At 42.7% G+C, this 13,884-nt stretch overlaps 1 protein-coding gene across 1 annotated transcript in view; it reads left to right on the forward strand.

Annotated features, from left to right (window-relative positions):
* The window catches only part of IQUB (IQ motif and ubiquitin domain containing), a 79,875-nt gene that overhangs the window by 21,628 nt on the left and 44,363 nt on the right, over positions 1–13,884 (forward strand). Inside the window, exon 8 of the mRNA XM_033958053.1 lies at positions 11,709–11,884. Coding sequence (XP_033813944.1) covers positions 11,709–11,884 — 176 coding nt within the window. The remainder of the gene's footprint in view (positions 1–11,708; positions 11,885–13,884) is intronic.

The raw sequence follows: 13,884 nt of genomic DNA on the forward strand, positions 1-13,884 counted from the left end.
TTCGTGGCTTAATGCTTGCTCCTAAGTTGTGCACGCAGAGGTGCCTAAGTGAAAAACATGCGCCTAATTTATAAACAGCCCCCGATCCGCCTCTAATCATACCCACTTTTAACTACACTCTTTACACAAAGCGCATACCACTTTGTGCTATGTTCCTACCAAGCTGTGCATATAACTTTCAATTCACTCCAATTAACCGTCAGTTAATATGTGTTAATTGCCAGTTGACACTGATTAAGCCTATCACTTAATCAAGTTATGCACATACATCAGCTAAGCAGGCTGATGTATAAACATAACTTTAGGACTTGGGGGCAAGTTTATAGAATTTGGGGGATAGTGCGTGGTTATTTAAAGGGACTATCAGAAAAGAGTAATAGCCATAATAACAGCCATTTACATGCTTGTCTGAATAAGACTTTTTTTTTTTTTTTAAATCTTTATTCATTTTCATATCTTACAACAAGTGTATAATATTCAATCAAAAATTTTTACAAATCACTTGACATTCTTACTTATAATCATTAAAGTATAAAAGAATCCCTCCCCCACCCACCTCATCCATTAATAATAAACCAATTAGCAAATATCATATTTCCAAATCCCACCCTACCTATATCTTATATAATAACAAGGTGTTTAAGGTGTCTGATCATTATAATATATAATCAATGACTTATTTTTCATTTATCAGTCCCAACCAATGTTCCCTCTAAGCTGAGCGCATGAGCGATCGCTCACTATTTTCATTGGCGTCGCTCATAATTTTTCTCGTGTCGCTCACTAAAATATGCAGTGGGCGTGACTGGAATTGAGCGCGGGCGGAGGTGAGAGGAAGCGGCGGCGGCGGCTCAGGCCAAGCGCCGGTGCGGCACCACGAAAGGGGACGGAAGTGGCGCGAGTCCGGCGCTTGTCATTCTCGGGCGATGCCAGGCCTGCGCGTCCTCCTCGGAGCCTTGTTATTTCCATCCGCCACTCCGCCGCCTGAAATGTTTTTTGAAGCTTCGGTCTTCCCTGCTCGCCTTAGTGTATTTTAAGTTGAAAGATGCAGCAGCGACTCCTCTCAAGATCCCCGACTGCATCGGACTTCCGACGCAGGTGGGGATCGTGAGAGGAGCTGCTGCCATGTCTTTCAGTTTAAAAATACACTAAGGCAAGGCAAGGAGCAGGACAGACGGAAGAACAGCATGAACATACCAGTAAGACTCGCGCATGCACACTCCTGCGGCCACGGACCTACACCTCACAGAACACGCAGATAGGAGTGCGCATGCGTGGCTAGCATTTTATTATATAGCAGTATATAACTTGTCGCTCATGCATATTTTTTTTTGCACACACCTCATCAATCCTTAGAGGGAACATTTTGATCCCAACCTATATTTCCTCTAAGCCAAGTATGTGAGCAATTGCTCATACATTCTAGGAATGTTGCTCACTGTTTTTCCATAGTCGCTCACAAAATACTTGCAAATCTGGAAAATTGTTGGTTTCTAGAACTTGTTGCTCACACACAAAAAAATATTTTTAGAACTTGTCGCTCACATGAGAGAAAATTTGCACGCACCTGAACAATCCTTGGAGTACTGGTCCCAACCATAGTGCAGTGAAATTCCATGTAGTTGCCAGTTTATCACAATTTTCACACAAAAGACTAGGGAGAGCACAAATTAATTCTTACATCAATTTTTGGAAAACGTTTTTTTTGCATTAGTAAAGGATGCTTACAAAAGCAAACCTGGAAGAAACTCCAACTCTCAGTAAGTATGCTAAACCAAAACTCCCACTTGATAGCTGTAAAAATACTGTTGCTTTGCACAAACAAATGTCCAGCCATCAAAGGTTACACTTCTGTGAGTCATTGGCGGTGAATGGCAGCTCAATGAACACAACACGATATGCAGTTTCATTATTCCTGCTTCTGTTACGTCCCTTCCGGATTCCATATGCTAGGTGTTCAATCCCAACCCACAATCCGGGAGTTGCAAAAATTCAACACTTTTTGGAGCACATGCTCCTCCCCCTTAGCATGAGAGCTAGCAAACATATCCAGTTACAATTTCTGCAAGCAATCCATGCAGAAGTCTTTTGAATTGCTTTGCTTTCTTTTCTTATTTTTTTGCTTAAAATTTTTTCAATGGCTTCAGTGCCTTCAATGGCTTAGGCGCATGTTTGAGAACCCTTTCCAGTGGTCCCCTGTCAGAGGAAAGGATTCAGTCCAGCAGAGCTGGATTGCTGTTTCTCAGAGAAACTTTGGTGGATCTGTGGAGCCAGCCTGCTGTGTGCCCCCTTCTTAGACTTGGAGTCCATTCTCCTGGTACTTCGCTTGCCCGCTGACCTTGTCACGGGTTTTAGGGTGCAGGCTGTATTTCCCGCCCCTAAACGCGTGGTGAGGATCGGTGGGGGTAAAGGTCACAGTCAGTGTCCAGCCGATTGGAAGTCCGAAGATTTTCAAGGCTGGTCCATTTGGAGCTATTCTGAGACAGAAAATCCTTTTCTCCATTCAGCTGCTGTGTGAAAATGCTGACAAGGCAAGGCACTTCAGTGATTGTGAGTAACCCTCCATTATTTCCTAAGGGAACTTCAGGTGTAGCTTGTTAAATGATTTAAAAGTTGTTTTTCACAGTTTCTGAAGGTAGGGTTCAGGTCCCCCACCTCCCCAGATCCCAAATCGCTATTTTTTATTTTCGGATTTTTGTTTATTTTTGTCGTTTGTGGTGTGAGTTCGCTGGTGGCTGCCATCTTGGATTTTAAACAATCTTTATTTCTAAGTTTTATTTCTGCCTCAAAACCCCTCGATTTACTTCTGAATCATTTGGAATGGACTCCCCAGCCCCTAATCTGTCAAATGTGTGCATTGATTGCACCGGATTTGTGCCAGATCAGTGACCGTGTGCAATAGTGCGCTGGGGGAGGGAACAGGAGCTTCAAACTTCACCTCCTCCAGGTACTCTAGGGCTGGGGTGCAGGCCTGGGTCTGTAACTTCAGGAGAAATCCTGCCCAGAAGCCATTCTAGAGTCTGGTGCAAAACACCTGTATTCCAAATCTGGGGACTTTTTTGACGCAGTGTGTGTGCCTCAACAGAGCCGTGCTGTAGTTGTGGGGTGTGACTTTTCACCAGACTTTATTCGGCTCCTCTGGAAAGCTTCAGACCCCACTCATTTGATGCAGCCAGCGGGTATGTCGGAAGCCCTCTTGTCCGGCTGTGGCAGACCTCGATTGCAGTAGTTGCTATTTAGATATTATGCCTCTTCTGTCACCTGACACTGCTTCTATATTGGATACGATTGATACCCTTGCCGAGACTAGTCACCTCGGCCGCCCTGAGAATCAGGATTTGGGAGATGACCCTTCTATCTGTAGACTCTTTAAGCATGGTTCTGTCCACCTTTTTATTGCTGATGTTCTGAAAGAGCTCAAATTGGATTCTCCACCTTCCACATATCAGTCTTTGGTCATGGACCTTTCTAATGTGCTGTCTTCCTTTTTTCCATCCCATCCACAATTTCTTGGTCTGGTTACAGAACAATGGGATACCCCAGAAAGCTCTTTCTGACTTTCTAAAGCTATGTCTAAGCTTCTGATTTTCAGCAGGTTTTTGAACAGCCTAAGGTAGATTCCACTGGGGCGCAGGTTATCCAGCGTACCACCCTCCCTAGCAATGGGGGAGTGATGCTTAAGGATTATCAGGGTCACAGAGTGGACATTATGTTGAAAAAGCTTTTTGAAGTGGCGTCTTTAGGTATCAAAGTGGCGGTGGCTGTTTCCTTTATGGTGCATGCCTGTCATATGAGATTGCGCAGTGTGTCCCCTATGGAGGTGCATGCCCGTTCTCTGCTGGTGCTGGATGGTGTGGATTATGCAGTGTCTGTGCGCCAGACTCTTTGGATCCGTCATTAGGCTGGGGAAACTGCCTCCAAGGCCACTTTAAGCAAACCTTATTTCAAGGGCTAGCTTCTTTTTGGTAAATGTCCTCATGACCAGTGCTGATGAGGCCGCCCTAAGTCTCTTCCTATGAACAAGTCTTGCTGGACATCAGGAGGGGATTGTAGTAATTTTAATTCCTCTCCAATACCAGTTTAAGAATTGTTTATTGCTGGGGACTTTTCCCGTACCCCCTTTGTCATGGATTTGTTCAGGTATGTTGCTTGGCTTTGGGACTCAACTGGATATGGCTCTAGCTCTCAGTCTAAAGGTGAGGAGCATGTGGTCAGAAAATGTTGGATTTCTGCAACTCCCAGATTGCATGTTGGGATTGAACACCTAGCGTATGGAATCCTGCAGGGACTAACAGAAGATTATTGAAGGTAAAAACCTAATCTTCTATTCAAGAGTCCACTTGCAGGGGTCTAAACAGCAAGCCCCTTTGTTAGTCAGTTCTGCTGCTAAGTATCATTGGGATCAGATGCCACCATTTTCTAAGATGGTGGCACTTGAGTCAAGAGACAGGATCAGTGCCTACTCATTTCTACAGGTATAGTGTCATGGTGGTGGTGGGGGTATGAGGGCCTGGAGAAGGTATTGAGGGACAAGATTGGGGTGCAATAGACACCAGGAAAATTTTATTTAAGTAAGTCAGGGAAAGGGGAGGAATTGGGCACAGGCATTAGACACCAGGGAAATATTTTGCAAGCAAGTTGTAGGTGGAAGATGGGGTAAATGCTGTTTAGTTCATTAAAGGCGGGATGCAGAATTATGCCATGGCTTTTTTTTTTTTTAAATGACCCAACCTGTCAGTCCTTAAGCCAGTCACCACTCACACACTGACAGGAAGGGTGACATTTAGCAATGAGTAGCAGGTTAAACTGCCACATTAAAATTTGTATTCAAGTTTCAAGTTTAATAAAATTTGATATACCACTTAAAAATTGTCTAAGCGGTGTACATTACATTTAAGAAATAAAAATATAAAAACTTTGGGGGTATACTGTATAATTAAGACAAGAACCAAAACAAGGCGTATTAAAACAAGTAGGAGAGGGGGTAGAATATTTTCTTAATTTAGCGATAGAAGCCATACACTGAGCTAGCTCGACTATGCAACTTTCTGCATCAGCCTCTTAGTTGTCACACAGAAAAGTTCTCTATCTGTTGTGGTTTGTCATTCAGTTTACACAATGCAGTTAGCTTTGGCTATTTGCTGTATATACTCAAATATAAACCGGGATTTTTGGGCCATCCATCAGAATAAAATGGATCCTGTGGAAGGCAATGTGTGCTAATCTTTAGTAAAAGTTAATTTGTAAGATAAGCTCTAGATATGTTTTTATTATGTCACTACTTCCAATGCTAGTATATCAGAGTGCATCGAGTGCACTCATGCTCATATAAATTATTCTCCACAGAGTCCCTGAATCACGTTTTTTTTTTGTTGTTCAAACAAAAAAAAAAAAGTGCATGGCAATTCCAAAATCATATTTTCTGTATGTAGCTGCAACAACAACTGCTTTCACATTCTTAAGGCATCAACAAGCTCCACAGGCGAAATGACTGCAACGGTAATAGAATGAGACTGTTGTCCCCTGGAGATCTATGAAGGATACTGCTGGAAAACAGAAAAATAGAATCTTGCTACAGAGTCAGGTAGCAAACAGTGCGTGGTACACAAAGGCGGAAAACGGAAAGGTTGTGTTCAATTTTGGTTTTGATTTTTAAGTCTAAATTATTCAGCATGAAAGCACCTGATTATCAAGAGAATAGCACAAAAAGAATTTTAATGGTAATAATGAGCTTCTCTAGAGTCTGGGGGAGAGTGTGGCGCAGTGGTTAAAGCTACAGCCTCAGCACCCTGGGGTTGTGGATTCAAACCCAAGCTGCTCCTTTTGACCCTGGGCAAGTCACTTAATCCCCCATTGCCCAAGTACGTTAGATAGATTGTGAGCCCACCGGGACAGAGAGGGAAAAAATGCTTGAGTACCTGAATAAATTCATGTAAACCGTTCTGAGCTCCCCTGGGAGAAAGGTATAGAAAACTGAACAAATAGTATGAAAAGTTTCTGGTAACCAGAGCTGATACTGTGATGTCACAATGCCTCATTCCTCCAATAAGAGCCAACCTCATCAGTGATGTCACAATGGCTTGATTGTCCTTTACTTGGCTCATTTCTAATACATTTTGATTTCCAGAGTGGTGTAGTGGTTAAAGCTACAGCTTCAGCACCCTTGGGTTGTGGGTTCAAGCCTATGCTGCTCCTTGTGACCCTGGGCAAGTCACTTAATTCCTCCATTGCCCCAAGTACATTAGGGAGATTGTGAGCCCACCAGGACAGACAGGGAAACATGCTTGAGTACCTGAATAAATTCATGTAAACCGTTCTGAGCTCCCCTGGAGAACGGTATAGAAAATTGAATAAAAAAAAAAAAGCACAGAATGGATGAGAACCTTAGAAAATCAAGCTTTAATGGTTAGAGGGTCTGTTTAAGAAAGCTAGACTAATGTATTTGTACTAAAAACATTTAAAGATTTTAGTGTACATATGCTATAAGTATGTATTTAACCCCTCAAACAAAAAGGATAACATCTTTATGTTAACAGCATCTGATTGTTGAATAGTGGGTGAGAAATACATACTATAATGCACATGCACTAATTCTCTTTTACTGCTAACTCTGCCATTTGCTTCAGAATTATATAAAAGTAAGCCCAGCATTAATGCTTGTTGCCAATGTTGAGTGGGAGGAGCAATACAGACCAAGGGGACCTGAAGAGAGGTAATATAGGGAAACGAGATAGAACTATGTATCAATTGTTACCCACTTAGTTGATAGGCAGAATAGAAATTTTTAAAATAAATAAACTACCACACCCAATAGAAGGGCTTTAGACAGCCATAAGAGAAAGTGCTGAGGGGCTGCTGGAAGAACTGAAGCCTAAATGCAGGGTATGATTCTGTTAGCAGATGTTTTTTTTCTTCCCTCAGCATGAGAACAAAATTCTGGAAATATAACTTGAATATTCTATAGTGCTGTTGGGAGATATTGCACTAGAGAAATCCCAATGATCAAAGAATATATTTGGCAAAGAATGGCATCCAATCTGGGCAGACTTTAGAATTCACCCAAAGCACTATTAAGTGCATTAAACGTTGTCATCAGCAAGGCACCGGTTGCTTTCTGAAGTCATCCACTGAAATATACACGAATGAACATAGATTTAGAAAAATCTTGTAGTGGCACATTCAGATATTCATATTTGTTGGGTGTTTATTTTAATTTAGTTTTAATGCTAGTAAATTTATGTTCTATTTTAATGTATCAATTCAGAGGAACTGATCAAAATAATGACTCACTCCCCTAATTAGGGCAAAATATCGTATGGTATAGAACCTTTGGAGATAACATTTTTAGGGAGTCATAGTAACATAGTAGATGACGGCAGATAAAGACCCGAATGGTCCATCCAGTTTGTCCAACCTGATTCAATTTAGATTTTTTTTATTTTTTATTTTTAGCTATTTCTGGTACTGGGCTTGGGTTCCTACTGCCGAAATCTCCGTTAAAACCTACTCCATCCCATCTAAACCCTCCCGGCCATTGAAGCCCTCCCCAGCCCATCCTCCACCAAATGGCCATATACAGACACAGACCAAATGGCCACCCCAGGCCATCCTCCACCAAATGGCCATATACAGACGCAGACCGTGCAAGTCTGCCCAGTACTGGCCTTAGTTCAATTTTTAATATTATTTTCTGATTCTAGATCCTCTGTGTTCATCCCACGCTTCTTTGAACTCAGTCACAGTTTTACTCTCCACCACCTCTCTTGGGAGTGCATTCCAGGCATCCACCACCCTCTCCGTAAAGTAGAATTTCCTAACATTGCCTTTGAATCTACTACCCCTCAACCTCAAATTATGTCCTCAGGTTTTACCATTTTCCTTTCTCTGGAAAAGATTATGTTCTACGTTAATACCCTTCAAGTATTTGAACGTCTGAATCATATCTCCCCTGTCTCTCCTTTCCTCCAGGGTATACATATTCAGGGCTTCCAGTCTCTCCTCATACGTCTTCTGGCGCAAGCCTCCTATCATTTTCACTGCCCTCCTCTGGACCGCTTCAAGTCTTACGTCCTTCGCTAGATACGGTCTCCAAAACTGAACACAATACTCCTGTACAGGGGCATCAACACCTTCTTCCTTCTACTGGCTACGCCTCTCTTTATACAGCCCAGCATCCTTCTGGCAGCAGCCACTGCCTTGTCACACTGTTTTTTCGCCTTTAGATCTTCGGACACTATCACCCCAAGGTCCCTCTCCCCGTCCGTGCATATAAGGTTCCTTCCGATTATTAATCCCTAAATGCATTACTCTGCATTTCTTTGCTAACAGCATGCACTGTGCATGTTAATGGTATTAGTTCACATTAACTGTTAGCAAATGACCTCGTTTTTTCAACAACAAAGGTGTTTTGAGATAAATTATTTTGAGGGGTGATGTGCACCAAGAACCAATCTTCTGTGCCGTCCTGCTGAATCCTATCATGGGTTATAGTCACTGGGAACGAATGATCAATAGCCCTCCAAATTAGGATTGAAATAATATTTGTAAAGAGTTAGTTTTACAGTGAGAAGGAATATTGATCTATGCCCTAAGGCCCTGATTTTATGTAAGATGACTAAAGTTAGGCTCCTAGATCGGTGCACTTAGTCAATCTAGGCACCTGACTTATTTTTAAAAAAAACTTAATTGTGTGGTTTTTTTTTTGTTTTTTTAAAATCTTTATTCATTTTCAAATTGAACAAGTGCACAAAAAATACATTATACAAGTAATTCCCATATAGCACTATAATATTTAACACATAAAACTCTAGTAATGTAAATAACCCCCACCCAAAAACTTAATTGGCATTGATAACAAGCAATTAGCACTTTATAATTGGCTTAAAATTAATTGGGTGCTAGGCGCCTACCAGAATGTAGGCTTGGTTAGGGGGCAGATCAATGAGCGTGTTTTGTTTGTAAGTGCCTAAACTGGACTTAGGCGCCGGTATGTAGGCCAAGAAAACCATGACATAAATAGGTTGTGCCTAAGCCACTTTAGGCACCATTAGGTGTGATTCTATAAACGGCGCCTAACTTGAGATTGACAGGCGCTAGGTGCCGTGTTCCTATGCGCTTATGATTTAGGCGCCATTTATAGAATTGGGGCTAAGGGTATAACACAGAAAAATTCCCAGGCTGGCTATGCTGAACTGTTGTTATACCTGGAGTGTCAACCTGTTAATGATTCCATAAACACTTCCCCCTCCCCATTCGCGGTTTCGACACTTGCGATTTCACATATTCGTGATTTTTGGGGGGAGGGGGAAACCCCCCCATAGTTTAGCATGTTCCCGCCTCTCTCCAGCCTTCCTCCTGGCATCCCAGTCTTACCTGGTGGTCTAGCGGGCTTTCGGGGCAGGAGCGATCTGCCAATAGATCGCCAATAGGAAATGGCTGCCATGAGCTCCCGTCGTAGTCTCGAGAGACTACGGGAACTCATGGCAGTCAATTCCCATTGGCGATCTGCATTGGGCAGCAGTGTAGGAAGATTGCTCCTGCCCTGAAAGCCTGCTAGACCATCAGGTAAGACCAGGATGCTGGGGGGAAGGCAGGAGGGAGGCGGGGGTGAGTCAGAGCCGGACGAGAAGTTATTTGCAGTTTTTCGCAATTCGCGGTCCAGCTCTGCCCCTATCCCCCGCGAATACCGAGGGAGAAGTGTAGTTCAATATGACAAAAACATGGGAGTGCTTGGCAGAGCAGTGCTTTTTGAGTGTCCTGCATCCATTGCCCTTCATTTCAGCTGACATCTCATTGAAAACCACTGTATTTAAAATAAAATGATGCTTTAGGTTAGATTACAAACCAAAAGTCTCAGAATTTAATCAGCAAAAGTTTTATTTTTTATTTTTTTTTATGAACATTGTTTGTTTTGTCAGAAGTACTGGGATTTGTATGAATTGTAATTAGGTGTGTGTTAGAAACCTTGCCCCAGGTACGTTAGATAGATTGTGAGCCCACCGGGACAGATAAGGAAAAATGCTTGAGTACCTGATTGTAAAACCGCTTAGAAAAGCCTTGATAGGCGGTATATAAAATCCTAATAAACTTAAAACTTAAACTTTGATGGTAATTTTAGAAGACTTGCATGCATTTGTTTTGTTTTATGCGGATCTCCATTTTATAATATTTTTTTACACATGAAAGTGGTGCCGCTTCCAGGTGTGGCCCTCCCATTTTACAAACTCAGAGCTGCAAGTGTAGCCAATAGAGGGGAAGTTTCTCAAAACCTAATGTGCCTTTAATGCGATCATTAAACCTGCTCCAGCCACTTAAGATGGGCAGTATTTACCGCCCAATTATCAAAATGGCTCACCGTGGTCTTTTCTGAGCTTCCTAGCTGTCTCCCACTTTGCTATGCGAATGTAGTACAACAAGGTCATTAATATTAAAATGAACACTCAGGGTGATTCTCTATCATTGCCAGGTGATTCCCTAACCTCATTATAGCACATTTGCAGGCAAATTTTTCTGGCAGGGTCTGAGGTGTCGTAGCTTTACTTTCCAATCTGTGCCTGAACATTGATTGTCTTAGACATTGACAGGAAACTATGGTTTGATAGCTGAGACCACCCCAAATTTAAAAAAAGAAAAGAAAAGAAAAAGAGAGTCCTCAAATTGAAGATTGGCAGGAAGGATGCCCACTCCCTCCTGCTGCTGCCATTGTACACCCCCCACCCCCGATGCCCACTCCCTCCTACTGTTGCCCAGACCCCCCAAATCCCCCCATTCCCCCTACCTTCTTCACAAAGGCTGGCTGGAGAGATACCTACTCCCTCCGGCTGGCAGGCCCGCCATTTGGACCTTCCCCTTTCCGGTGCATCCTGGGAGTATTGGGGAGTGGCCTAAGGCTCTGATTGGCCTAGGTGCTTAAAGCCTCTCCTATGAGCATCGGAGCATTTAGTGTTCTGGGTCACAGAAGAAATCTCTACCATGGCTTGGTAAAAGAGGACAAAATAAATAAACATCATTTAAATTTTAAGTGATATTTAAACAAATATTTAAAGGACTTTGAAAGCTGTAATTCAGGAAGGGGAGGGAATGGCCTGTGGTTAGCATATTGAGCTAGAAACTAGGGAAACCAGGTCTCAAATTCTCCTTACATAGTAACATATTAAATGATGGAAAATAAAGATCAACATGGCTTATCCAGTCTTCCCAGCAGAAATTTGTCTACTATGGATAGATGCACATATAAATTCTTATATGAATCCTGACACCAACACTCCTGTCCCTCATACAGTCTTTCAAAGTAGTTCCATGACTTTCTAGGATTGCAATTGCTGCACAATGTAGAAATATCACGGCTGTTTTGGATGGTAACTACTGCTCTGTGCAGGTTAGATCAGTATTTCACAATATCCTTTTGCCACTGGAGATCCTTTGTTTCCCCCATGCTTTGGCCTCTTATCACCTTTCCTATGAAAAAGTATTATCTGCTTTACACACAGGCAAGTGAATTTACCTCCCACTGTCTCAGGTACCCACAAGGAGGGTAATTTTATTAAGGCATTTTCATAAACATATGCCAGTATATACACACACAACACATTTTGTCAGACTGAATTACAGCTTTGAAAACTTTTAGTTCTACGCACATCGCTGCTTTGTATTTTTAATTGTTACACTTATAAGTAATATTACAGTGTTACATTATCCTTTTCATTTAGTTTGGCGGCTGGAAGAGCTTGATCACATTAACAAGACTTACACTGGAGCAGAGAGAAAAGCCGTCCTTTGTGCACTTCTGGAGCAGGAGGCTGAATTCATTGCCTCTATTGGGAGGCACAGGCAAGACGCAAATGAAGGAAACGAACAGCTTGCCATTCAGTTTTTTCTCAATAAGGTCAGTGAAGCAGTAATAAAAGAATAGGGCTGATATTCCAAATGCACATATCCAGGTAGGAGCAGTTCCTGTCCGGACAAATGCTGTTGAGAATGATATGCATTGGTGGTAACTAAATATGCCTCTGCCACTTCAGCACTGCTTGGTTAGTGCCAGGGCAGAGCATGATTGTAGCCGATTACTTGGTTAGTGGCAATTTTCTGGCTGCCAACTGGACAAAGTTAGGCAGCAAAACAGTTGTTTTTAACTCAGTGGTCTCAAACTTGCGGCCCGGGAGCCACATGGGGCCCGCCAGGTACTATTTTGTGGCCCGCAGTCTGTACTAGTGCTGCCCACTCTTTGCAGCATCTTCTGGCTTCCCCTGGGCCTCCCGCTCTTACCTTCAGATAATTACTGCAGCCTGCAGAGAGGATTGCCGTTACTGTAGCGATCCTTGCAGGCTGCTGTCGTCCTCAGCAGTACATTTTCTCTGCTGCGATCCTGCCCCTGACATCAGAGGAAGGGTGAGACTTTGGCAGAGGGAACTTGCTGCGGAGGCCGATGGCAGCCTGCAAGGAATGCTACAGCACCGGCGATCCTCTCTGCAGGCTGCGGCAATTAGCTGAAACTAAGACCGGGAGGCCGGGGGGGGGGGGGGGGGGAGCTGGAGGACGCTGCAAAGAAGGGGGGAACATGCAGGCCTACGGTTGTCTGGCCATTTAATTTTTTTCCAATTGTGTTGGCCCTGCCTACCCCCCCCTCTCTCTGCTCCTGGCATACAGCATTGCTTTTCTCTCTTTCTTCCTGCACCATTCACCATTATGCTCTCTCTCTCTCCCAAATTCAGTAAGTGCACAAAGGTTTCAGCTGTATTAAACCATCAAAAACAGAATGACCACCTTTATATCTATAGTATTGTCATACTTGTTCCTCAGAATGCCACACAATAAAGTAGTGTGGTAGCCGTCCTCACAGGAACTGAATACAGTGTGATTTTTTTAGTTAAATATTAAATACTTTCTTTTGTATTATACTCATAATTTATAAAGTGCTAGTGCCAGTACTTTGTTTAACAGGATTAACATAGTTGTAAACTAGTTGTGAACTAGCAAATGCATGTTTGTTACTTAGCTTTTGCTTCAGAACGGGTCTGCCTCGGTCCTCACCGACGCATTTCAAGATTTCATCAGGGTTAGGGACAGAACAAGCTATAAACAAAAAGAAATAAATCAGCGACCCAAAGCCTACAAATAATAAAACTAAGCATCAACCTTCTTCCGAGTCAGCCATAGGACGCGCATAGGAGCCGCTGCCCACAGCTTTGTGAAGAGAAACAACTGTGGCTGGAAAGAGGAGGGAGCTGGTCAGAAAAAGGTAAACACCCGCGGGAGGGAGGCATGTACTTGGGGCACATAATGGAGGGAGGGCGTGAGAGAGACGTTTTGAGAGGGGCACATTGGAACACCAAAGGTAGAACAAGGACACCCGTTTGTAAGTACGAGCCTGACGTAAGTCGGACATTCGTAAAACAGGGACTGCCTGTATAGCAATCCAGACTTTGTGAAAAAGTTCCTGAACCATTTGTAAAGTAAGACTGCTTAGATCTTTTTTTTTTTTTTGCAATATGTAAATTTGTCAAGGAAAATTCGCTGGAAACAGCATTTTGTAAGCTGAACATTGCACTTGGACGCTTTGCAATATTACACATCACCAATTTTGAGGGTGAAAGATCATTTTGTGCAAGTTACTGTGAGTAAAAATTAAGACACATTTATCCCTAGAGAAGTTATGGTTGAGTGACTAAATAGTTTAAAGTCACTGACAATGAGGGAGTCAGATGTCTGGAATTTAATTATTTATTGAAGGCTTTCTCAGCCTTGAAAAAAAAAAGGGGGGTGGGGGTGTTACTTAAGTTACACTGAGTTTTGCCTCGGTGCCATACCATCTGAAACATTTTTTGTTTGAAATATTTATTGTTAGTGCATTTTTCCAACTTCTATTATGCTCAGTGGTCCTCTCGG

The sequence above is a fragment of the Geotrypetes seraphini genome, chromosome 9 (assembly GCF_902459505.1).
Source record: "Geotrypetes seraphini chromosome 9, aGeoSer1.1, whole genome shotgun sequence".
Lineage (NCBI taxonomy): Eukaryota > Metazoa > Chordata > Amphibia > Gymnophiona > Dermophiidae > Geotrypetes > Geotrypetes seraphini.